We start from the raw sequence: 27,841 nt of genomic DNA on the forward strand, positions 1-27,841 counted from the left end.
ATACCCAAACCAAAAGATTTTGACCCAAACACAGGAGAATATTTCAAAATGGAAACCAATAAAATATTTATTTTCCTGGGGATCAAAAGGATTCTGAGCTTAGAGGGGAAAACATAAGAAATTGGAAGTGGAAAAGTGTTTAGGTTGAACACCAGCAAGAATTTCTAACCCTGACAGTGTTTTAGACTTGGGAATAGAATATGGAGGGGTATTGTAGGATCTTTGCTGAAGATTACATCTGTGCACGATGCTTCAGCCCTATCCATCAAAGTGGAATATGACCTTACACGTCTTCCTAAATTCTCTCATAACTTAAGATTTTATTCTCTTAGCTTCACAGTAAACTGTGACTGGGAAACAACAGGGAGGGATCTTTTCGTGTTTTGGAGATGAAGGCAAGCATAAAGAAAGGAGTTGTCAAGAGGAGGCAGAAGATAAGATGGGCTTGGGAACAGACTTTGACCAGTTTAGAGTGGGAGGCCCATTTTCAAGAATTATGGGAAGGAAAGTAGGCACAGAAAAATAAACCGAAAGGGGTAGAAAGTAAAATGTCAATAGTAGTTATTTTGGGGTTTGGAATTATAGGAAATTTTCTTTTTCTTCCTTTTGCTTATATTTCTTTTCTATGTAAAAGATTTTATTTTGAAAGCAGTATGGCTTTTTTCACCAGAATAATCTAGTGTGAAGTTCCAAACCCCAAAGCATGCTGGGGAAAGGGGGGAATTCTATGGCCTATTTGAACACTTCCCTGAGTGACCTGTCTAATGTCCACTGTCTTCTGTCCATTGGTATATTTGACCAAATAATGTTGGTATCAATTCAAGTGACATAAACGTCTTACAGCTTAAGCATTATAATATTTAGCATTAAATGGTGAATACTCCAGCCTGTATTAAAAATTTGAGGAGTTATTTATTGGTTAGGTCAACGAAATAAGTTAGTGGTGCCCAATCGGGCTGAAGAGAAGGCCATAGACAACTGCCACTAACTGGGCCTTCTTTCTTACCTGCTTCCCCAAAGATGCTCTATCAAAATTGAACAGGGTTAAACAGGCTTTTGAAAAAAATTCTAGTAGAGCTTTCCAGATCATACACCCTAGTAAAAGGCCATTTGTGAAAACTGTGATGAAGTCACTGAAAATGAATCTGCAGCCTCTGGGGCAATAACCACCTTCTATAAGGTGTCATGAGTCATTAAGCTAATCATAAGCAAACTTTCCTAAATAGATTACAGGATTATTTTCAGGCATCATATATGCTTACAAATTACACAGAGCATGTTTTATTCAAAGTTCCAATTTCAAGAGCATTAAGTATATATCTTATTTATTTAAACAGTTCACTAACACAGACTAAATGATATTTTACATATATATATTTCTCAGTATACTGAAATTCTATTAGTTTTTTGGAGATTGTAAGTACACTAAAAAAAATGTCGGGCTTCCCTGGTGGCGCAGTGGTTGAGAATCTGCCTGCCAATGCAGGGGACACGGGTTCGAGCCCTGGTCTGGGAAGATCCCACATGCCTTGGAGCGACTAGGCCCGTGAGCCACAATTACTGAGCCTGCGTGTCTGGAGCCTGTGCTCCGCAACAAGAGAAGGCCGCGATAGTGAGAGGCCCGCGCACCGCGATGAAGAGTGGCCCCCGCTTGCCACAACTAGAGAAAGCCCTCGCACAGAAACGAAGACCCAACACAGCCATAAATAAATAAATAAATAAATAAAAATTTAAAAAAAAATGTCTAATTATGTAAAAGACTAGGTTTCCTTAGAATTTAAGAGTGCTAATAGCAAGGTTCAAGTCAAATTTATTGACCAGTTAGCTGGAGATTCATACATACTACCTGAAGTAAGATGGTAAGGTATCATATACAGATTATTTTTTTCCATATTTTACTATATATTCATGTATATTTTTCTTACAGTACCTAGAGATTTTAGTTAGAAGCAAGAATAATAACCTAAATAAACTCAAGTTGGAATGACTGTTTCTACATTTGGTGATGGTTATTTATATATTATTTTGCCTGATTTATTCTGTCTACTGAGAGCTCTATATCTAAGAGCTCTGAGCTCTTAGATATAAAGTTATGGGTTCTCAATAGCAACCAATTAAAAGTCCTTAGCTTTGTAAGATTTGCTATCACAAAATATTATGAAAACATATGATTGTAAATGTTTTGAACATAGAAATATACATATTAGAAAGAACTAATGATATCCAGCAAAACTTGAAGCAAATGAGACATTAACCTTCTAAAAGGATGGTGGTTGCATTCTATCTTTAACTGTCTGCATCAATGAAAAAGATCACTATATACTTTGCCATTTACTGACTCATTAAATTTTTGGTCTAAATTATAGCAATTAAAAAATTTCAGGAAATTTGAAAAAGTGGAAGAATCATACATAATACTGCTATCCAAACACTGTCATTATGCATTTTTTAAAAACAATGCGTATTATGACGTTTTGGAGATGAAAGAACCCTTACTGATAACAACACAAAATTCATTAAGTATTTTATTTTCTAGAAATTGTGCTGAGCGTCTTACAAGCTTGGTACTATTTCAATCTCTTGACAACGTTATGAGGTGAGTAGTCTTGTAAGTGTCATTTCACAGAGGAGGACACCAGGCTTGCCCAAGTTCAGTCAGTTGCCCAAGTTCATTCATTTAGCAAGAGTAGATGATGGGCTTTGACTGGGCCCTGACTACCTTAATCCAGCTGAGTCCCCAGTTTTACCAACTGGAAAAAAGAAGTCTTAGGCAAGTTAAGTGAGTTGCCCAAGGCAGTAGAGCTAGTTTCGATGTAGCCTTGATTATGATTTTTATAACCCTCTAGATCACTTGTATTCCAATATTTAACATTTCCTATTAACAGTCAGTGTTGGCTTTAAACATGCTTCGTGTCCCAGGTTGAATCAGTTTTATCCCATTCTATCCATAGTCTGTCCATACCAGTGGCTCTCAACTTTTCCTGAGAAAATACCGGGGCCTTTAAAAATTACAGGTGTTTGGGTCCAACCCCCAGATCTTTGGATTCAATTGATCAGAGGTGCAGCATGCGATAAAATCTTTCTAGCTGATTCTAATGCATAGCTAGAGTTGAGAAGCACTGGTCTATACAAAGAATATCGGGTTATCAACCACTTTATATATATTCCAAAATTCTTTAGATGGTTTTTTCACCTTCTAGCATTTCTGTCATGTGGTTAAAGTATTTTCATGATTTGTATACCTAAAAGGAACAAATAAACATAAATATGCCACTCAGTTAAATCTTTGGACAAATGAAGTGTTTAAAAAAAGAGTAAATAAAGCATCAGGTTGAAGTGGAATACGGAATTTCAAGCACTGATCATGCACCTAATTATACTAAATGTAACTTAATCCATGATATAGCTTTCCTCTTTTAGTGCTTATGTCAGTTAAGGAAATGTGGTCCCATTTAAGTATGTCACTTGGGTAATTTGTAATTTGAAGCAAAGGTACTCATTGGGTCTATGGGTTTATAGGAAACAGACCAATATGGCCAAGGTCACATTCTCTAGCATGGCTTTTAAATTACTGGAATGAACCACAGAATTTATATTTGTACTTGTGTTTGATTTAGAATGAAATTAAGAACCCGAACTAACCCCCGCAATTAAAATTTCAGATGAGTGAGAAACCTGTCCATTCCGCAAGCTGGGCTTACCTGTGCAAAGGGAGTCACAATCAGGTCATCTCCATGTCTGAAAAACAAACCAAAGCCCCCGTTAGATGGCACTGATCACTCTAGGACCACTTTCGAGCAATATTAAATAGTAAGTTTCTCATTCATAAAACCCCACAGAGAATTACAGTAATTCCATCCTTATTCTTCAACACATGTTCTTCTCAGTCACGGGCGTGAAGATGTGTCTTCTGGGATGTTAACCATTGTCCAGTTCCCTGGGTGAAAAGAGGGGCTTCTTGATCATCAACCAAGGTCACTGGCACTTATTAAGCGCACAGGATATATAACAGTAGAAACGGAGTTCCAGCAGCGGGGCCTGAGTTTTACTCTTTGCTGCTTATGGTAAGTATTACTGAGGGGCGCTGTGGAAGGAGCCAGCGACGGCAATGGCTCTGGTGAGAGGTCCCTGGACCATCTAACGCTGGAAGGTGATGAGCATCAGGTGCTCTGCATCACCATGTGTGAGCCTTGGATGGGCTCGGAACTGTGGATGACGTAAGACTGCGTCATACTCTAATAAAAACCAGTGCAACTTTTCAACTGACTCACGTCCCAGCCGCCGTAGTTACGGGGGAATGTTACCCCGTGTGTGCTGTTGCTACAGCAACCTCAGTGACACTGTGCCGAGGATGCAGGAGCAAGGTGTCAGCATGACGTGTCTTGGAGGCACAGGGAGAGTCAAGGAAAGTTGTGAACATTCTGCTTGGAAGAAAGTAAGAAACCCAGGCCCAGACTTCTTTCGTGGTGTTTCTTAGTATGAATAGTTCATGAGAAGGGTTTCCAAAATCTCCACGGGATACTTCTTGATCTAGCTAGCTGGAACTCTTTAATCAAAAGGGAATGGAATTATTCTACACAGAAAGCTTCCGGACATGACCCTAGCTGAGAACATTGCAACTAAATGGTTCACTCACTCATGAACAATTCTGGAAAGGGCTTGAGTGACCTAAAACAGCCCTCATGAAATATGCTTCGGCACAAGCAGCGTATGGGTGACGTTAGTAAATGGATTGCTGCCGACAATTAGACCAGTTGTTACGGTCATCATCAAATTACACAGAGATCTTGAAATTCAAAGTGTGGGGAAAATAAAGCAGAAAAGGGGGTGGAACACACTTTAAAGGAAACGTGTGTTATTTTGCACCCTCTTTGTTCCGCAATTACACCTTTTGAGGGGCACTGCTCTTTGGAGAGATTATTCAGAGAGCCAAAATTTAACTAACACAAAATCTAGATATTTTCCCAAGGTACAGTCTTTTCTTCCATTTTATTCTTTATAATTTCCGGACTACAAAGTTTATTTTCTAAGAACTTAGTCATCTTGGCCAAGGCACAGTATCATTCTGAAATCAATCCCTGGAAATAAGTCTTTTAATTTTTCACATGAATTACACTGGATTTGAATCACTCTAAACTGAAAAGCATGTGCATGTGTATTAAAACACTTAATTCTATCCTTGGTTGTATTTCATTCCCAAGCACTATAAAATATTTATTTAGAATATACAATATTTAGGGTAATTTATCAGTCTTGCTTTCTTTCCGTGTCAAAGCATAAAGAAAATTAGTTATAATTTTAGTGATGGAAATATTTCACTCTTGACTTGCCCAGAAATTGTTTTTGCCAAATATCTCAAGACCGTCTCATTTTAGTCACAGTAGGATTATTTCTAGCAATTCAGTGGCAAATGTCCTCAATAAATAGCCTATCCTTTTCAAAATTATGTAGGGTTTAAATTATCGCTGAATAGGGACTTCCCTGGTGGCAAAGAGGTTAAGAATCCGCCTGCCAAAGCAGGGGACACAGGTTCGAGCCCTGGTCCGGGAAGATCCCACATGCCGCGGAGCAGCTAAGCCCGTGCGTCACAACTACGTAGCCTGCGAGCCACAAATACTGAAGCCCACGCGCCTAGAGCCCGTGCCATGAGAAGCCCACGCACTGCAACGAGTCGCCGCAACTAGAGGAAGCCCGCACGCAGCGACCAAGACCCGACGCAGCCAAACTACATACATAAATAAATAAATTTATCAGAAAAAAATACATTATCTCTGAATATATACCGAATGTATAATGACAGAATCTTTGCCCAAGTCTTTGTTGGTAGCCTGCCCTCGAGCCCATGGGCTGAACTGCAGCCACCCGCTCTGGCCCCTGGGGCGGGGGCAGCCTCGCCCCTCCCTCAAAGAGAAGCTTGCTGAGTTCTGAGCCTGCACTGCTGGCCCCTGGAGGTGGGGATAGGCGTCTCAGCAGCGCACCACTGAACTCCCGGTTCTTCCTGGGAGGGATGACAATAGAGTCAAGAACTACTCCCTATGCCTCTGGCCATCCTTCCGCTACTTTTGTATTATTTACCACAGTGCTTTCATTTCTACCCTCATCCTTTCTGTAATAAGAAGCCAGAAACACTGGCAAGAAACTGAAAGAGAGAAATCAAAAAGCAAACCCTCACAGACACCTCACCGGGATCCAGAAACTGTTTAAGCACTTAAAAGGGGAAAAGCTCCTTGCCCTCTTGCAAAATAAGCTCAACCAACAGCAGCACCTGGAAATACAGTTTGGTAACCTAGTTCATTTCAAGACTGTGTTTGAAACACACGAGGCAACGACCTTTCCACGCTTTATTATTACCAAACCAGCAGTTAATTAGAAGAAAGTTTATACTTTATTGAGAGAAGATTTCTAATCCTATGAAGCTGTGAAAAGCATTAGAGGCCACAAAGTATCTGCTGCTTCTGAATATCACGCATTGCAGATTTCAGGATGGTAGGTGGCTGGATGAACTAGTGCTTTGAAGGGGGGCCATGGTCTGAGGCTTACTTCCTGAATGTTGTGCAAACTTTTTGATCTTCTGTGCTTCACTCTCTCTGGCTATAAAACCAGAAAAGACATTCTCCTCTGGAGTTTGTCAGTAGGATTAGGGAAATGATAAACATACAGAGAGTGGTATTTTGAAATCCTGGTGTCTTTCTTCCCTTAGGCTCAAAACTATCACCCATTCATCACCATCTTTGATCCACCTCTTTTAAAATTAGAGGGTCATTAGAGAACAAGTATGTTCTTATTTTTAATATGCACATAAAAATGCTACTGGGAGCCCAACATAAAAAATGCATTTAGAAGCATAAAAATGCTTCTGGGAGCCCTGTTGGACAACACCCAGGAATTAGCCACAGGAGGAACTTTCCTACTCACCACTCTTTACTCCCATGTTCACAGAAGTACAGACATAGAAAATAAACAAACAAATACATACACAATGTACTTGATCTTGTAAAAGCTAACATTTATACATATACTGAATATAAAACACATATTAACTGTAGAAACTTTGGGAAATACAGAAAAACTTTAAGAGCCATCCAAAGATAACTGTTGTAATGATTTGTTTTTTCCAAAAAAATAATGTGGGCTCTGAGAAAATGTAAATGTCACATTTAAGAATATAATGAACTTTTTAAAATTACTTTTGAAGGAGGTATTATGATTTCCATAAACTTCTAGTAGACAAAATACTACTAAAACAGACAAAAAACAAATGAAAAACTCTGCTTCACTGGTAGCAGATTCACCTGAGGATATGGCTTCTCTGCATTGCTTGGCCTTTTAGTTTAGAACTAGCTCCACTGTACGTAAAAAAAATTAGTCCTTCTGCTTATGGAACCCCAGGGACTGAAGTTCCTATAACACAAAGCCAACCTCAGCCATACCTGAAAGTGATCTTCCTCTTTGATGCTACCGCCACTTAGAATTCAAGTAATCCCTTTAACACAAAAGCTTGGTCCTGTGGTCAAAACCACAACTACAGAAACTTTCATTTTGGAAAGAATGTCCAGCAACATTTTACTGAGAACTAAAAATAATGTAAATTAATATAAGATCAAAATTAAAGCAGTTCAGTATTGTGTACAGTAGTATCTTTCAATTTGAAATTTTTCAGTGTCAAATTCCAAGCCATTTGTGCACGTCTGTATACACAACTCTGATGGTTTTTTGATAATGCTAACTATAGTTATCAGTCATCAAGTTGAAATGATTACCCTCACTTGAAGATCACCTTTGTGTTTATATTCCATATCAGCACCAAAAGAAGAAACCAAATTACAGCCCTTTGCCCAGTGTTAACAGACAAATAAACTAATACTTATTCTACAAAAACAGGTGACTGAGGTCATCCAAGTTCTTAACTTTATGAGGAAACAGCTTTCTTTGTCCTTGAATTGTAATTTCCTAATAGACTTGAGTGGTAACTTATCCTGGCATCCCTTTCACTGATGCCCAGGAAAGTCACTCAATGTTTTGTTGATTTCAGCTCTGGGGGCCCTTTTAATATGTTCCCAGTATTTTTTATTTCTTAAATGGGCTTTCAATATAATTATTTTAAAAAGTCAGAGTACAAATATCCAACAAACTGATAAATAATAATGGTATTACTTTCAAACAGTTATAATTTTTATAAAATAATGATAACCAATATTTATCAAATGGTTACTCTGTGCCAGGAACTGTGCAAAGCACATTTCACTGATTATCTCCTATTAAATTTTTTTTTGTACCTGAGGAATGGAAGGCCCAAGAAGGACAAAAAATTCACCGTGCCCATGGCGTGATGGGGTCAGGATTCAAAGGTAGGCAATGTGACTCTGGTGGGTCTGTGCTAAAACACTGCAATTCTGTACCAGTAATGGCATTTATCAATGCCAAAAGCACATCCCAAACAACGCCTAATCTCTAGGCATTTTCCATTTCATAAAGATGATATGTACCATAAATACAACAAATGGAAGAGTTAACATATAAATGCAAAAAAATCAAAACAAAAAAATTACGAAAATAACTTACAAAACAAAACAATCTCTACCCACCTGCTGATTTTCATGTCCTTCTACCCTAAACTAAAATAATAAAATGAAATAAAATAATTTTTGGTTTCCTACTGAGGTGATAATTCTGGCTGAGAGTTTAATATCATATGTCCATATTCAGAGTGTAGCAAAATTACATGCATATCATATGTAACAAAGGCCTCTGGAGATGGCATTTATGTGCATATATATATGTATATGTAAACATCTACATATAAATGTATTTATGTATATATTGTGTGTGCATGTGAGTGTCATTCTAGGGAAAGCATTTTGATTTTCTGCCTCTGTATTTCAAATGGGGTGGGGGGGTAGATAAAGGTACTGTATCCACCACCATACTTATCCGCATAGAGAAAATTTACTATATTATTTTGCCTGTACTACTCAATATAAAAACCCTTCAAAGACCATCTGCTCTGCGAATATTACATTTTAAGGTATACTTCCTAAGATTAAAAACATATCATGTGGGGACTTCCCTGGTGGTCCAGTGGTTAAGACTTCGCCTTCCAATGCAGGGGGTGTGGGTTCGATCCCTGGTCGGGGAGCTAGGATCCCTCATGCCTCGCAGCCAAAAAACCAAAACATAAAACAGAAGCAATATTGTAACAAATTCAATAAAGATCTTAAAAATGGTCCACATCAAAAAAAGAAAATCTAAAAAAAAAATCATGTGTCAACGCAAGTTCATCAATTATAACGGATGAACCACTCTGGTATGGGGGCAGAAAGTATATGGGAAATCTCTATACCTTCCTCTTAATTTTGCTGTGAAACTAGAAATGCTGTCTGAAGTCTTAAAAAATTAAAAAGACAAAAATATATCATATAACTTTAGAAAGGGATGTGACCTTGGAAGTTAGTCTTCTGAAATTTAAATCATTTGCTCACTTCTTATTCACATTTTTAAGAATTAAGGCCTTGGCCTGATATTTGACCAAAAACATTCTAAAAATAAAACCCTCAGTTTTAGGCCCATGTGTGCTCATATCACATGCACTGATGAGAAAGTAAATGAAATTGGAGCTAATGCAACATAAGCAAAAATTCTCTAGTCTGAAGTGTAATCTCGTCTTTATTTGTCATAAAACAAAAATTTAGGCTTCGTTAGAGAATGTACATGATGCCAGTAAATGGCCTCAAATTTGTTAGTTAAATGATGGCATGAAAGATCGTCTGCTTTCAGAATTATTCAGCAAAAGATTTCCCAGTTGTAAGAAGTTAAAGGTGTTTTGCACATGGAGAGACACTTGCTAAGCCTACTTGTTTTGTTTAATAAAAGCTAATACAATAAAGCGGTCCTTCTAGGCGTGTTGATGTCACAAATTGTTGTCACGGAACTTTGATGATTGACCTCCATGGGGGGGGAGGGGGAAGGAGGACAGGGAAAGGACCGAGTACACAGCAATCTTTCACAAGTGCCCTCACTCTGTTGTAGGAACAGTTTCTTCCTTTCTAGTTTATCTTATTTGACAGGCCCGTTCTTAACGTCAGCGGCTCTGCCTTCTTGGTTTTTCTCTAGGATGGGTTCCCAGGGAAAAGATTTATGGGTAGCTAGAACAACAATTTTTTAAGATCTGCATGAGGTAAAATGATGCAGGAGATTAAAAGGAAGGGTGTGATCAAATGGAGAGGAGTGAGGGCAGTATGTGTTCTGCATGCCTACTATTACCAGACCCTGCTCTACTAACACACGGTATTTAATTCTGATGCCTCTGCATTAAATGGATGCTCATATTCCCATCCTAAGATAAGGAACTGGTTTCTGAGAACTTAAGTAACTCATCGGTTGTCATGCCCTTGGCAAGTGGCAGACTTCAGTGGTTTCCAAATGCCAGCCTGAGACCTGGTACTGGCCCAAGAGAATGTTCATTGGTCCCTGTGAAGGTGAGAATAAACATGAACCATGGAGTAAGGTTTTTTAAAAAGTCATATTAAAAAAAAAAAGCTAACCGTATTCCTTTGGAAAACTCTCCTTTATTCTGAGAATATGTGCCACTCCCTTTGTAAAAAATTCTAGTGAAATGCCTTTGGAAAATAAAATGATTGTGTATATCGAGGGGAATTTCCTTGTTAAATAAATAAAGTCATTTATCTGGCAAAGTAAGCATTTAGTAACCCTGGGTCAGTCCCCCAGATGGTTTTTGAAGTCTTAGTGAGTCATGAAATCCCAAGGCATGAAAATGAGCAGTGGAGCTGGATTTAAACCCAGGCTTTAAATACCGTTTCGCTTCTACTGCATCATGCTGCCTTCTGCATGCACAAATGGATTCAGACCATTCTGAAGCCCCATAAAAGTACATATTCTAGACTCTAGAACATCACGGTCAAACAAAAGTTTTTGCTGTGATGGAAATGTTCTCTCTCTGTGCTGTCTAATACAGTATCCACTAGCCACCGTTACTACTTAGCACTGAAAATGTGGCTAGTACAAGTGAGGAACTGAATGCCACTTTTATTTAATTTTAATTAATTTAAATTAAGAGAAAGTCACCTGTGGTAGTGGCTATCATCTTGACCAGTGCAGCTCTTGAGCAATCTTTACAAAACTTCAGTTTTAAGTTTTCCAAGGGAAGACAATGTTTTATATAACGGAAAAAAAAAAAAATCTACTCTAAGCTTGGGGGCAAAAGAGCATTGATATATTAACATAACAAAAATACTTGATTGTTTGGCAAAGACCCTAAGTGGAAAGATTTGCCCAAATGGCCATCAAGATTCTCCACCCATGAAAGGGAAAAAAAGGTTTTAGTTTAATTGCTTTGCTTATTATATTCTCACCTAGAGGCTACTGTGCCTGCCAGCAAATGCCAAAAGGTGTAGTCTAGCAGCAGTTGCTGATCGAAATCACTATGTTCAGGGTCAAGATACTTGGATTCTAATTCATGGCGTGCATGTGTGTGCACATGCAAGACACATTTTTGAGCAGAATTTTGTGATTTCTGAAACTGAGTTAATATTTTCCATTGTTTCCTTACATGATTGTTTTGAGGATCAAGTGTTAAACTTTAGAGGAGAATTCTACGTCAGCTATAAAGATTATACAGACGTCAGGCAATTTTAAGAATGTATTCCTTTCTATATACATCACTTCCCAAAGAGTGTACCGAAACTTAGAGCCACAAAGGGCAAAACATGGTGGACCTTGTAAATATCCCAAACTTGAACTGATGTCTTCGAGGTTTGTTCATGAACATTTAAGACATCCTTTCACCACTTTCAAAGTGCTTCGGTGTTTCGAGTCCTGGGTTATAGACAAGCTGTCTGTCTGGGAAACATCAGGTTCCTTTCCTGGATAAATATAGTACATGATGGGCTACCTTTAAACAAATGTAAAACAAACAAACAAACAAACAAAAACCACCAAGAAATAGTGAAACACGTAGGAAATTTTACCTAATCTCTATAGTAGGTGGGAAAAATGAATGGAAACTCAACGTATTGAAGATAAATAATGAGCATGAAAAGACATAAAACAAAAGTGTGCTGTCAACACATGGAATTAACTCCGTGATTTGATGCAAAAGAGTTGTTTTTACCAACTGCCTTCTTTTTTAGCTTCTGTAAAAATGTACTCATAATTGAAAATAACAGTGATTTAATGAAAGTTTTATTGCACTTTTTTTTTTTTTTTTTTTGCTTTATTGCACTTTTAAAAAAATCACCACAGGAACCTTTAGATAACACATAAATCATAATGCTTGTTTTCTGATTTTCCTGGCAAAAAAACCAAAAATCAAACAAAGGAACAAAAAATAACCAGCCAAACAAACAAAACTGGCCCTGGTGGATAGAACAAATTCAGTCTGGAGTTCTCTAACTCCCAAAGGAGGAATCAATGTTGAGACACGGAAACATGAGATCTGCATACAGCCCTGTTCTCCCTGGAAGGAAAACTAGGAGCTAAAAGGGCTTGGTCTTGGATCATTCATAACATTTACTAGCAGGCGACATCATGCACTGAACTGCTTAAATGATTTTCTGTCACAGTGTAGACTCCCACATTTGCAGAGATGTAAACAGATGCCCTTTCTTTTTCTGCTTTTTTCAAAATTAATTTTTATTGGAGTATAGTTGGTTTACAATGTTGTGTTAGTTTCTGCTGTACAGCAAAGTGAATCAGTTATACGTATACATATATCCCCTCTTTTTTTAGATTTCCTTCCCATTTAGGTCACCAAAGAGCATTGAGTTGAGTTCCCTGTGCTATACAGTAGGTTCTCATTAGTTATCTATTTTATACATAGTAGTGTATAAATGTCAATCCCAATCTCCCAATTCATCCCACCCCCTCGGTATCCATAAGTTTGTTGTCTACATCTCTGTCTCTATTTCTGCTTTGCAAATAAGTTTATCTGTACCATTTTTCTGGATTCCACATATAAGCGATATTATACGATATTTATTTTTCTCTTTCTGACTTACTTCACTCTGTATGACAGTCTCTAGGTCTATCCATGTCTCTGCAAATGGCACTATTTTGTTCCTTTTTATGGCTGAGTAATATTCCATTGCATATATGTACCACATCTTCTTTATCTATTCCTCTGTTGACGGACATTTAGGGTGCTTCCATGTCTTGGTTATTGTAAATACTGCTGCAATGAACATTGGGGTGCATGTATCTTTTTGAATTATGGTTTTCTCCATGTATAAGCCTAGGAGTGGGATTGCTGGATCATATGGTAGTTCTATTTTTAGTTTTTGAGGAACCTCCATACTGTTCTCCATAGTGGCTGTACCAATTTACATTCCCACAAACAGAGTAGGAGGGTTCCCTTTTCTCCAAACCCTCTCTAGCATTTATTGTTTGTAGATTTTTTGATGATGGCCATTCTGACTGGTGTGAGGTGATATCTCATTGTAGTTTTGATTTGCATTTCTCCAATAATTAGTGATGTTGAGCATCTTTTCATGTGTTTATTGGACATCTGTATGTCTTCTTTGGAGAAATGTCTATTTAGATGTTCCCCCCATTTTTTGATTGGCTTATTTGGGTTTTTTTGAAAATACCTAGGAATAAACCTACCTAAGGAGGCAAAAACCTGTACTCAGAAAACTATAAGATACTGATGAAAGAAATCAAAGACAGCACAGATAGAGAGATATACCATGTTCTTGGATTGGAAGAATCACTACTGTGAAAACGACTATATTCCCAAAGCAATCTACAGATTCAATGCAATCCCTATCAAACTACCAGTGGCATTTTTCACAGAATTAGAACAAAAATTTTTACAATTTGTATGGAAACACAAAAGACCCTGAATAGCCAAAGCAGTCTTGAGAAAGAAAAACAGAGGTGGAGGAATCACGTTCTCTGACTTTAGACTATACTACAAAGCTACAGTAATCAGGACAGTATGGGACTGGCACAAAAACAGAAATATAGATCAATGGAACAGGATAGAAAGCCCAGAGACAAACCCACGCACCTATGGTCAACTAATCTATGACAAAGGAGGCAAGAATATACAATGGAGAAAAGACAGCCTCTTCAACAAGTGGTGCTGGGAAAACTGGACAGCTACATGTAAAAGAATGAAATTACAACACTCCCTAACACCATACACAAAAATAAACTCAAAATGGATCAAAGACCTAAATGTAAGGCTGGGCATTATAAAACTCTTAGAGGAAAATAGAGGCAGAACACTCTTTGACATACATCGCAGCAAGATCTTTTATGATCCACCACCCAGGGTAATGAAAATTAAAACGAAAATAAACAAATGGGATCTAATTAAACTTAAAAACTTTTGCACGGCAAAGGAAACCATAAACAAAACAAAAAGACAACCCTCAGAATGGGAGAAAATGTTTGCAAACGAAGCTGCTGACAAGGGATTAATCTCCAAAATATACAAACAGCTCATGCAGCTCTTTTTCTGCTTTTAACTCCTCTACTTCCATTGACAGGTTGTAGGAGTTAAGGTCTTACATATGTATAGACATAACTATCCAGTAGTCAATGACAACAAATTTTTCTTCATCCAAGATTAAGAAGACCCTGAAGTCTCAAGACAATGAATGGGAAGCTGACACAAAGCTTGAGAGAAACCGCAATAGGCAGATGGAATAATTGGGGATATTTCTTCAGTGAATCTCACCTCAACCATGCCACAAAGTACCAAGAATCTGATAGCAAAGCCCAGTGTTTGATATTCTTGACTTGTCTTTTTCTGAAGAAAAACCACAGGCATGGTTGAAGACTCTCTTTCTTCATATTTGTAATAGCATATCTTTAAATTTTCATCTTACAGGGATTTAGTGAGGATGATTTACTAACAATCCCTGGTATATCTTATCTCAAGAAGCACATCACATAAATGTTCCAGTAGTGTGATTATTTTTCCTTATATGGCTCATACAACTGTACAGGAGACACTGAGAAAAATTCACTAAGGATCTAAGACTGTCAAACAAAATCAATAGCTAAAGTGATTGATGTGTCAGTGGAAACAGGGATTTACATAGGAATATCAATATTGACTGCGTAAATGTCCTTTTCTATCTGGGTAAGTATCTAGATTTTTTTTTTAATGACAGGAATGCATGATCCAAACACAATTTTTGCCTTGTTGTCATGGGTCTATGGTGTCTTCAAATGATACCCAGACATGGAGTAGGTACTGTCAATATTTGCTGAATGAGTGAAAGCATGACACTCTCATTCAAAAATGCAGCCAATTAATACACTTATTTAGAATGTGGTAGAAGACACAGATTACCTCCATTGGAAATCAGCTTTCTCCTTTCTCCTGACCTATCACCATCCGCTCCATTCCCACCACCCACTATCAAGATTTAAAGTTCAGAAAATTTTCATTTTATAACACTAGAACATGGTTTTGACTTTCGTCTTCTTTAGTACATGGAGGAAAGAGCGTTGGGATAAAAAAGCAAGTGAGAGTCCCAGGCACAGTATCTATAACTGACAGAACTAGATCCTCTTGTGTAATGGCCATTTGTCCATTACAAGAAGCAGGAAGAGCTCATAATTTTCAACTTGGTTCATTCATCTAGGGTCACACTGCACTGAGAGCACTATGCAGGTTACTGTGCTTTTTTCATTGAAGATCGTTTTCAAATGTTCCTAATTTTAGTTGCGTAGTTAATTTTATTCATACTTTGCTCTTAGAGATTATGTTCTTTGTATACACTGCATAATAAGCCAGCTCTTCCTTGACCAACGTTGATATGAGTTTGCTCTCTAGCAGGGATTTGATCTCATAAAATTATGGAGTAATCACTTTTATTATTAAGCTACCATTCTCCCACATTTTTTAAAAAAGTAGATGTTACCCTGTGTAAAGTATTAAGTCTGAGGTAAAAGCATAACTGCATAGTGAATCATTCACAAGTTTAAATAGTTTATCTTCACAGTGCCTTTTTTCCTAAAGTTACAGGAGTTGAGGAACACTCAGGTGACTATTTTTCTGCTTTTTTTCTTTTTTCACAATTAAAACTAGAGTCCAAACACTGAGGAGCATACTGGGTATGAAGGAAATTCAGAAAAGAAAATTGGATGCTAAATATTAGGGCAAACTCTCCTAAAGACATAATAGCATTTTAGTAACCTTAGCATGAAAATAATGAATTACTGGTAAGTTTTGTCAATCTCAATTTCTTTTTCCCTCTGCCTTAAGAACTTTTCATAACTAATATTTATCTCTTCATGTCCCCTAAGACCTCAGGATATATCACTTTGGCAGTGATAAGCAAGGGATATTAGAACACATGATTTGTTGTTTTAAAAGACTGGAGCATAGTGCAATGATACTAAACAAATGCTGTGGTAATGCATTAAAATGGACTATTTTTACCTTGTGTCATTAACAAACATGGTCATTCAAAATGTCAGAATATTAGAGCTTCCTTTTTATGATTTTTTAAGTATGAGATTAGAAATATAAAATGTGTATTCAGCTGCTATTTTTAATCCTTATTTCAAAAATTGAATAAGCATGTTTACCTAATTTATAAGTATTATTTTACCATTTATGGACCTCCTGTTTTTTGAGCTAGAAATAAAACGACCCCAGGGAGTGAACAGAGAAGTGGAATTTTTAAAACAACAGAAAGATGAAAAAAGATAGCACAACTAGTAGTAGTACCCTAGTAGCCAATGACCTTAGAATATTCTGTCAATAGACTTCTTGGGATTTAATGGCTAGTGTAAGTTTAGTGTCTGTATCAATACTTAATAATAATAGTAGTAGTAACTTGCCAACCCTCAAGGAGTGGAAGAAAAATCCTAGTTTATCTGGCTCACTACCAAAATGATATCGCTCTTGATAATAATGAATTATTTGTCTACCTGGGGTCCTAACAGAATTAAGGATAGGATAAATTCTCAATTCCAGAGCTCATCCGGAAGTTCATGGCTTTAAAAATCTGCTGAATTTTTTCTTTCTCTTAACAAAATTTCTCTTCACACAAAGATTTGATTTAGCTCCAATCCTAAGGACACAAACACCCTAATCCAGAGGTTCTCAAACTTTTTCAATTCATGATACTCTTAGCACCTCAGTGGTTTTTTTACAGCACCCCACTGGCCAAAAGAAATAACTACCAGTGGCAATTCTTAAGAATTTAGTTCAAACGATTTAATAAGGTTTTGCCTCCACAATTGAGCACTTGTTGAGTCCTGCACAACTTCTAACTCCGGAATGAGCTTGGATGTTCTGCCTCCCTCACTTCCTGGTCCACGCTGATTTTTGGGCAGTGCTTGCTTCTTATCACAGCAATTGTCAATAACCCAGTTTTGCAAAGATATGATGTCATGGAAAGAAAAGGAATGATCTAAAGTTGAAACTGGGAACTATTTTAAGCTGTTAGTTCTCCAGGTGACTGACAGATGTTTCTGCGTTTCCCTTGAAAATTTAAAATACCTCTGGCACCCGTGTGAGTTCCCTGTGGTGGTCCAGGGTACCTCAGCACATGCCCTGGCCCTAGTTTCATTACTCTTAAACCACTGAGTGAGGGGTGAGGACACTCCCCCAGTTGGGAAAACTCAGGAATTGAGGAAGGAATTATTTGACCACAGCACCTTTCTGTGTTTCCATGATGGTAGAGGACTTTCAAATGGCAGATCAAGGTTAGAAAAGAGACAGATGCTCATCAGTGCTAATAAGATCTAAAAATATAGTTAGGTGGGGTTACAGACTTTTCATGTAGATCCAGTGAGGACTAGAACCTTTGTAGAGCAACATTTCTTTTTATTTTCGGAGATACCTTAGTAAGACTAATGAAGAATAATGTAACCTGTAATAGAATTGATGAATAGGTATATAAGCAATCATTCTTCCTTTTTCAAACTCAGGACTAGAGGCAATACCACCTTCTACCCCATAGTCATAGGAAGAGGCCAGGAACAGCTACAACTGAAAACTCACAAAGGCTCAAGAGGTGGTGAGGGACTTCCTAACTGCTAAAGAAAGGGTAGAAATTTGAGTTGGGGATGGGGGATAGTGTTTCCTAGCTGAAAGAATGCCCACATGGGGCACCCCAAAGCCTTGATAAATGAGGTCCTATACTTCTGTATGGTGACGGGGACTAATTAGCTAGACTGCCAAGTGTGCCCCAGCTTTTTATGGTACAATGGGTCCGCTCACTTCCTCTTCATTGCCCTTTCCATGCCCTCCCCCGTATGTATCAGTATGTAGATATGAGTAAAGAGCAACTTGGATCATCTTTGGATTCTCTGTGTTAGTGTTTATTCAGCAGAAGATGGAGACTAGAGGTCCATTATCCAGATGAATTGAAACGTGTTTTTAACTGATGTGGTTTGACAGGCAGTTTGTATTCAATAAACTCATAGTTTCATGATTAAATTCTATTTGTTTTGTTACTGATAATTCTCCTGTTAATTTTTCCAGGGACTCGTATCTATGTATTTGTAAATACAAATAACATATTATTGAGTGAAGTGCAGCAACAGAAGTAACTGTTATCCAGAAGTGAAAATAGTTTTAAATGCATTCTGAAGAATTTAAGAGGGGAAAAAAACCTGCACATATTTAATGTAATTATCCATCTATTCTGTAATTTTCTTCATGACAGAAATTGGGCAACCTTCTGTTATCTAGTTGTTTTTACTCTTATAAAATACTTCTTTACTCTTAATGATAGTTTAAGTTTACTTTTCATGTATTTATTTCTTTACTGTACTCATGTTAATCATTAACATTTTTTCTATTTCTTATTATTCTTAAGAATTAAGTTGCTACTGGGGATTACATTTAACAAACTATGTGACAGCCTTCTGAGCAGAGGCTGCCAGGAACTTCTCTCCTGCCTTGTATAAGCTAATTTTTTTAGATGCTGAGTTTAGCCTAGTTCTATAGACTTGAGTCAGTTGCATATTTTCCAAGAGTCAGTTGCATATTTTCTTTATTACTTCTCTGAAATTTGAGCTTGTATCTTCTTTTATTCTTAAACTATAAATGGAAACTAAATTTTCATAGTGCCAAGTCATTCATTTGGTCAATTGGATTTGGTGAACAGGTACTTCTGTTTCTCAGCAGTTTTGCCACAATAGTTCATAGCACTTTATGGCATTTGCAAATAATGTTATCGTAGAAATGATCGAAATGTGTGTTGTGTTTTTCAAGAAGTTTAAGCTCTCAGGACCTTGGGTCTCTCATCTGTAAAACAGCATAATAATGTCCCTCTGCATAGGACTGTGGAAAATATCAAATGAGATTACAGATGTGAAATACTTAGAAGAATGAAGAGTGATGTACACATGCAATGTATGCTGTGATTATTATTACTACCATTATTAGTCTTATTTTCTTCTTGTGCCTCAGCTATTTAATCAGTATCTATTTATAGAAGATAAGATAATGCCATCCTGTCTTATAGGAGGTAATTATCTTCCTTCTCTCTTTACCAACAAATTAAACAATTATATTTCAACTTAAAGAGCATTTAATGGTTTTCCAAAACACTTCATTCAAATAGATAATCACAAACCTTCATTGCTACTGTTTGTATTTGAAATTTCTAAGGGATTTTCTCAATAGGAAAGCTTAAGTAGAACAGTTAAGTATAAAATCATCAAAAGTGATTAAAATATATAATAATGTCATTCTCTATAAAGTGCAGTTGAATTACAGACACCGAACAATCTTCCCAGCATTATCATGAACTAGGTAAGAAAATGGAGGTTTACATATGGCCACATGTGAAGTCAAATGAAGAGAAAGGATAACACTTTATCTGTAGATGGAATGTGTAGTATCAGATTGAAGACTGAAATGGTAGTTATTTATTCTATTCACCTTGCTTCTCATAGAAACTTCATCTCCCTAGTAGAAAGAATGCTTTTCAGGAGTCAGTTAGTGTCAAAGGAAAACCTTATTGCTGCAATATAAATACCCAGGGGGAATGAGAAAGCTGAACATGTCAAGACATTATTTTTCAACAAAATATAGAGTTGCATCACGGTCTAATTAGATTTGTCACTCTTACGTGAGTCCAGTCAGATAAAGGAACTCTTGAATAGGTACAGGGAAAAATGAGGTCATCCTCGTAAGTTTACTTTGGAAAGAAAAGCACTATTTAGATGTTAAATATTGTAGCCTTTTCATAAAATGCACGGATACACACTGGTATCCAAAAATCAATTTCCTATAATTGTAGAAAATATCAGTAGAATACATAACTATGTAAAACAGAGTCTACTAAGTCACCGTGAGTTTGTCCCTGGCCTCTATCAAAAGCCCAGTTATTTCACCTTTGATGAAGTTGGAGGAGATGACTTTCAAACTGGTCATTCATCCATTCAACATTATATATAATTATCTATAGGGCTTTTCAGCATTTTTCTTTTCTACTCACCCCTATTCTGTTCTCTTTCTATAATTGCAGTGTGGCTCTTTTAAGCTTTTTCCCCGTTCTCAAGCTGCCTCATCACTCTTTCCTTTAGTCATCGACGGCTATACTTTCTTTTTCTTCTTTTTTGTTTTAATTGAAGTGTAGTTGATTTACAATGCTGCGCCAATGTCTTCTGTACAGCAAAGTGACTCAGTTATCCACATATATACGTTCTTTTTTTTTTAATACTTTCTACTTGCATGAAAAAGTAGAGATCATAAGCCATCAATTCTCTAAACATTTCAGCCATCCATCTCCAAATTTATATCTCCCCCTTTCACTTCTTTTTTTCATTGTTCTAAAGAATGCAGTACTTGTCTCTACTACTTTTTCAGGGTTAGTCCCTTAAGGCTCATGATCATATTTTCATCAGCAGCTACAACTCCATACTTAACCTCTGCGTCCCTCAGCTTAAGTGTTCTGAATTCAAAAAAATTTCCCTTGAACCTAATTCTCCCTCAAGCAGCTTTAGTTTTTCTTTTCCCCTTTAACTTACTAACCTTTTAAAGAGATGCCTGTACTTGCTGATATCTCCACTTTCAATTCACTCCTTCACTAATTCTTCTATTACCCCACTAAGATGCTTCTCCCAGTGGTCATCCCAAATTTAGTCATTACAGAAGCTAATTGGTTCTTCTAATTTCCCCTCACCCTCTGCACTGTTGTTTCTGCTCTCTGTCCTTGTCCTATAATTGTTGTCTTGTTTCTCCTAGAGTTCTGGCCTCAACGTGTAAAAGCCAAATTCATTATGTCATTATGTCATCCACTCTATCCTGTGTTCCCATGTCAACATCACCATTCATTTACTTGTTCGGGGTCAAGACGTCAACATTCTCTCTGATTCTCCTTGCCCACTGGCTGTCTCCCAACATGCACACGTGCACGTGCACGCACACACACACACACCATTCTGTAAGGCTATTGCTTCTTGCATCTGGACTAACCTCATCCTACCCCCACTCCCTTGACCTGGGCCTCCATCATATTTAGCCTGCTTTGCTTCTATGAATTTCAACATGATCTGTTTCCCTGTAATCACTTCATTCTATGCAATCATTCAACAACAGAGTAATCAGAAGCAATAAAACCAAGAATGCGATCACGTGGTCCCAGCTAAAAACCTGTGGCTCTGAGGTCCCATAGACTGTATTCCAACCTTCTTTTTCTCCTGCCACATTTCCCTACTCACACCAACCAGTCATTCCTTAATTGAGCCATGATTTCCCTCGCCCCACATTATCTAAATGTTGCCCCCTTCGCCTGACCATCCCTGGCTGGCAAACTCTCCTTCTCTTCTCCTTTTCTCTCATAAATGCCTCAAGGATGGTGCTCACCAGATTTTATTCCAAAGGTCTAAAATGTCAGCCCTTTTGCCCTGCCTCTCCCCCTACCCCCATGCAGACGGGGAGCTTTAAACACACCAGAGTTGTTCAGTAAGTATTTTTATTACGTATGAATGAATAAACAAATGTCTTAATTTTCAAACCTAAGAAAATGGGATAAAAATAACATAGGAATAAAGCCAAAGGGAAAAGGAAGTCTTTTTGTAGTGAAGGAGAGTGGACGCCATCAATACAATGAATTAATGATGAATATGTATTAATTAGTGAGTGTGAAGGAACAGTTGAACAGGAAAGTCTAAACTTCCAGAAGGCAATTAGGGGCTATAGATCTGGAGCTCAACTGAGGTTGCAGGGCCAGAGATACTGAGCAGTAAGTCATCTGATGAAGGCTGATAGTCGAACATATATAAAAAAGAGTTTTCTAAAGCAGAACCCAGAGGGTCAGGGGCTATACTTTGGGGAAATATGTTAAGGGGTGATAAGAGGAGCTGGTGAAGAAGAGGTCTGTGAGCAGTAGGGAAGAGAGCACACAACAGTGATGGCAGCTAGGAGATGAAATGCACCTTGTATTTCCTTTAATAACTGGCACCATGACTTCTGCTTTATGGGTGGCCAACAAACATTACTTGAATTAATGGATTTTCAGAGGTCAGTATGAGTCGAAGATAGATTTCAGAATATTAAGGTAACAACAACATATAAGGAAATATAGAGAATAGATGTAGATCTTGGGGTGGGGTTGGAAGGATGGGCAGAGATATGATTATGGAGAAGTTTTATTGCCAAAAAACAACAGACAAAAAAGGAGAGTAGATTGGGTAGTTTTTGAAAGATGGTGGAGACCTGTGCATAGAGGTAGGTGATGAGATGCTTTTACCTGTAGACCACAAGGACAGAAATTAGGACTTACATACTGTCTTTTCCACTAATTATTTGATCTAAAACCTGTCATTTCATAAGATTATTAGTTATCTGAGACAAAAACTCTGTCTTAGAGTTTTCTTCTATCTCCTGCAGTTCTCAAACAAAGACAGTTACACAACGTGAATTTCATAATTCAGAATTTGAATTAAAGTGATTGTACTTTAGTTGCTCATTCCTAGGGAGAAGAGAGTGTTGTCATTTTACAACCATTCATAAATGGCAACCAAGAGCCATAGGTTGGGAAGTGAGTAAAGCATAATTTCATTTCTAGAATCCCACAGAGACCTATTAAGATACCTTGATGATCTGTTAGAATACCAAGAATCACACTAGACCCTTGGGGACCCCATACAGTTCCTCTAAGATGTACTGCAACCTGTGCTGAGTTTTTGAGATGGTGTCATGAGAAGATGGTGATGTTATCAGACAAATGCCCAGATGCAGAGGAGGAAAGTAGACACTAACTCTGCACAGAGGCAGAGTGACCACCAATGACAGTGCAGGTATTGAGTGAGAGTTAGATCCTATTTAGAAGCCTCCAGAAACTAGGAAACTAATGAACACTACAGTAAGCACAAGAAAATGAGCTAATGATGGTACATGATCCGCGAATCTGCTTATCAGTTTTAATTACTTTCCAAGCTGTGGCATGTCTAAAATGATATTCAAGTCTGTCTAATGTTTTCTGTACTTGCCTCCAGTGATTAATATTCCAAAAATGGTTTAACTTAGGCAAACCTTCACAAAGATTTCAAATGAACTGGCAAACGAGGGCTAACATCTGCACAGTACGTCAATGGAGATACATTCAAAGGGCTATACGTGCTAATATCACAGGGACTTGCAAACTGAGTTTAAAGCCTGTCAAAATATTCGAAAATATTCACATGGTTGGGTAGCTAAACTCAGGTCCTACATGAATATAAGCTAAAGTTTTAAGTGTAAATGTCTCCATTGCAAATTTAATTCTCTCTTTTCCCAGACAATGTATTCTCTGGGAAAATAAATGTTTCTTAACAAGAGTGACAGATTCAATCTACCATTTATCTTCAACTTGTATAATTTTAGCCACCATCCTTTTTAAATTAGAGAACGATGCAGTTGAACAAATATCATTGGTTTTATCAACTCTAGAGGGAAATGCACTTGATTTTTCTCTAAGCACGCCCTCTTCTCTTTGCTCCCCCTCACACTTACATGTCACTGGCAATGGAGGAGTTCCGGGACATAGACTTTGGTGAGAGGTCATAATCGCTGTCGGATCGATACAGAAAGGACTCCCGGCGTTGACTGTGGACAAAGTTTGCTTGGAGAATTAGCCCAGATCCCGGGCTGGTCATGGGATCCAAGGGACTCCGTCCAGAAGATGTGCCATTGTCCACATCGAAGCTGTCAATTAAGCAGAAAGAATGACATTGCTGTGAATTGCATGTTAATAGTTTAGTAAAGGGAGACTTCAGTTTAGGAACTGACAATAGGAAAACTTACAGCTGATTCCTGCTATCAAAAAAAATGGTAATACCAAAATACACAAAAGAAAAAAAACACACTGACTTCAGATACTTGTCTTCCTACACCTTTGAGTACCTCTGTTAACTGACCAACTACAAAATATATAGGTCTCTCTGAACTCAATTTCAGTTTAAAGGGAGCCATTCTGCAACTAAGTACAGAATTCCTTTCACATAGTAATTCACTAAATATTTGGGTTCAGTTCAACAAGTGCCCATTACATGCCTAATATCCTTGATTCCCCAAACCTGGGCTTCTCCACTCCCACCTACACCTACCCAATCACTAATTTCTATTGTGGCCACTTCCCTCCATCCCCACTGCCAGTGTATTAAGTTCAGGATTCCGTCAACTGTCACCTACATTATTATAAGAGCCTTTAAATTAGTCTCTTGAATCCATTTTCCACCTTGTATGATTCTTCTTAAAATGTAAACCTGACTGTGTAATTCATCAGTTCAAAACCTTTCAGTGGCTCACTGTTGTCCTCAAGATAAGGTTCACATGAACCCTTTTCCCAACCTCGATATGCAACACTCTTCCTTCGGGAACTTCACGCTCCCCTCAGATTGAACCACCACCTACTTGTATCAGGCTCTCACCACCTAACCTTTTGCTCCCCAATTTCTCAACACTCCAATCTCCTGCCTAATTGTTATTTATCCTTGAGGACTTAGTCTTCATCTGAAATGCTGCCCTGATACCCCAGAGCTTCATGAGATGCCCTTTCTCTGTGTTCCCGAGACTCTTTCCCACTCCCCAGTGATAGCGTTTACAGTGAGCTGGAAATAATTACCACTTGATCTCCATTCCTAGACTGTGAGCTCTCTGAGAATGGAGATTCTGGGTGTTCTAAGCACTTCACGGTGGCACTTCAGAAAATTTTTACTAAATGGTTTGAATTAATGATCAAATGAATGAAAGGCATGATGCTTGGCAATACAGATTTTAGAGTTTGGGGGAAAAAAAGAACCATACATGCCATTCTTAACATCACAGTCTTTATAATCTAGATAAGCTTTCTACAAAGAGCTTTTCTAGTCTAGCATCAACCAGTAGTAAAATAAAGTCAACTCTCATGTGTTCTTATAAGAGGAGGGTGATAGCTCAGGAGAGTTCAGCAAGTATGTGGTTTAAAAACTTGTTGAATGAATAAGTAAACAAATGAATTCAAGTTCAGTTGTTAACAACGTTTTCCCCATTAGAACCTTTATCCAAACTATTAACTAGCTAATTTTAAAATATTCTTTTACTTTTTCTACTGGAGTTATTAATAAATAGTGTTATGACCCAAAGATTGGAGACCAAACTGGAAGAATTATCCAGGGGCTTGATGTTTCATGAATCACCTATGAATCTCTGACCAAAGTAGAACATTGACTCCAAATCAATCCATCTAGTAGAAAAGAAAAGGAAAAGCTCATAATCTAGCTTAGCCAGTCATAAATATGTTTTTCAATTTAAAATTTTCTTAGAATTTTGTCACTTTACAGATATATTCATTTGGTCCTTAAAGGACATTGAGAGATTATCTACTTGAACAGATTCATTTTACAGACAAGGATACCAGCTCCTAGAAAGGTTAATTGACCAAAGTTACTGAGCTACCTGGATTTAATTATCTACTATTCCTGAAGTTCTCCCAGCTGTAATGCATAATCCTGTAAACCACAAAAGTGTGTTAGCCCCACGCACCGCGATGAAGAGCGGCCCCCACTTGCCGCAACTAGAGAAAGCCCTCGCACAGAAACGAAGACCCAACACAGCCATAAATAAATAAATAAATAAATAAATAAATAAATAAATAAACCCAAAGTTAAAAAAAAAAAAAAAGTGTGTTAGCAACTGTGACACCCAAACAGGGACATCTGTTTCGTGCGGACAGACACTTCATGCATCTGGGACTTTAACATTCCTGAGGAAGGCCAAAGGGAAGGGATCGCTAATCATTAAAGAGACTTATTCAGGATCTCTGGCAGGCTCTCTTGGATATGCTTAACTCAATAAGCATTTATTAAGTACCTACCATAAGCACATTGAGGTACAAAAATAAAGGAGATGACATTAATCCAAGCTGGGATATCTGAGAAATCTTCATGGAAAAGTAGTATTTAAAGAGGGCTTTTGAAGGCATTCAGTATACAGTTGAAACACATAAAAGACCTCTGCATAGGGAGAGGATAGGGGTGATTTCTGCTCTAAGGAGATAGTCATGGCCGCTCTTCAGCATGAGGAGGTCTTAATGTGAACACATAAAAAATGTTTATGTTGATTCTCCTTCAATATCAAAATGTTCTTACTGTTTTAAAAAATAAAATATGGTATCCTTTTCATGCTATGCAGAAACAGAAATATAGGAGATACAGGAGTACGATTTTTGGCTTAGTTTTTCTCAGTTCAATTGAGGAAATACCAATATTACCCCCAAATCAGAAATTTGCATTTTTTTATTATTATAATCTTTCCAATTAAATTAAGCAAGTCTTGACTTAACAAAAAAAATTCTCCACTATCAGTTTTGGAACAAATAATGATAAGTATCTTAAAATATTTAACATTTTTTGTGGTAGTATTACCTATTAAAACCAAACATTTATTAGTAGGTCATAAAATGCTTGATATGGGAGTATATGGGCTTTGATACTTTTCTTTGCAGGTTGTAATATAACAATTTGTCCACTGGATGGAGATCATTTTCTTGAGGAAAATCTACTGTAAATAAAGGCCAAAACTATCTATTTCTTAAAGACTCATGAAAACAACCTCTTAAATATTATCCAAAAAATAAAACCTCAAAATTTACAGGAAGTGATTACCAAATATTGATGAAAATATATTAGCCTAAGAAATATTAGTATTAGCTTTACAAACAGATTGAGAATGATCTAAAAAATGGTCACTGATTTGTTATTAGACATTTACGCTTACTTAAAAAAATGAGCTCTTTTGTTCAAATATTAGAACTAAGGATCTCCTCTTGGGAGAGATTAGGTTGGGAACACATCAAGGCAGTACTTCATTCAGTGGATAGTAAATTAACTGAGACTTTATTTAGCCTGAAAATATGGATGGATTCAAATAGCTGCTCATTTTTGAAACATAACTTTATAAACAGTCAATGTCATGGTATTATTAACAAGACAAGAAGATGATGAGGGGTAACCCTAACCTTAGATGTTGGTACCAAAGAGATCAGTTGTGAATTTGCCAAAAACATTCTTTGGCAAACACTTTGATATAATGAATCCTCTTTTGACTCACTGCCAATTAGATGAAGCCCAAGTATAAGCTTAGCAGAAGTTTGGGAAAGTAAGTATAGATTTGGGGAGAGTAAGAATGTCTGAGTCTAATGATGATGGTGAGAATAATTAATCATAATGATGATAATAATGATAATAAAGCATTTGGAACACTCCAAGAGCTAGGAATTGTGCTGTGTGCTTTATGTACGTTATCTCATTGAATCCCCACAATAACCCTTTGAAGTAGCCACTATATTTTCTATTTGACCAATGAGGAATCTGAGTCATAAAGAAGTGGCTCTATGTTAAGTCACACGTTCAAGGCCATACAGTTTGTAAGTGTGTTTTA

The 27,841-nt window shown here is 37.3% G+C and overlaps 1 protein-coding gene across 10 annotated transcripts in view; it reads right to left on the minus strand.

The window, feature by feature from the left end:
- LOC103002367 (cAMP-specific 3',5'-cyclic phosphodiesterase 4D) overlaps nucleotides 1-27,841 on the minus strand; it is a 723,774-nt gene that overhangs the window by 199,837 nt on the left and 496,096 nt on the right. For all 10 annotated transcript variants that reach the window (XM_007176074.2, XM_007176076.3, XM_057541514.1 and 7 more), the window contains exons 2-3: nucleotides 23,936-24,127; nucleotides 3,702-3,738 (exon numbers count right to left, since the gene is read on the minus strand). In XM_007176074.2, coding sequence (XP_007176136.1) covers nucleotides 3,702-3,738; nucleotides 23,936-24,127 — 229 coding nt within the window. The remainder of the gene's footprint in view (nucleotides 1-3,701; nucleotides 3,739-23,935; nucleotides 24,128-27,841) is intronic.

This window comes from Balaenoptera acutorostrata, chromosome 2 (genome assembly GCF_949987535.1).
Source record: "Balaenoptera acutorostrata chromosome 2, mBalAcu1.1, whole genome shotgun sequence".
NCBI lineage: Eukaryota > Metazoa > Chordata > Mammalia > Artiodactyla > Balaenopteridae > Balaenoptera > Balaenoptera acutorostrata.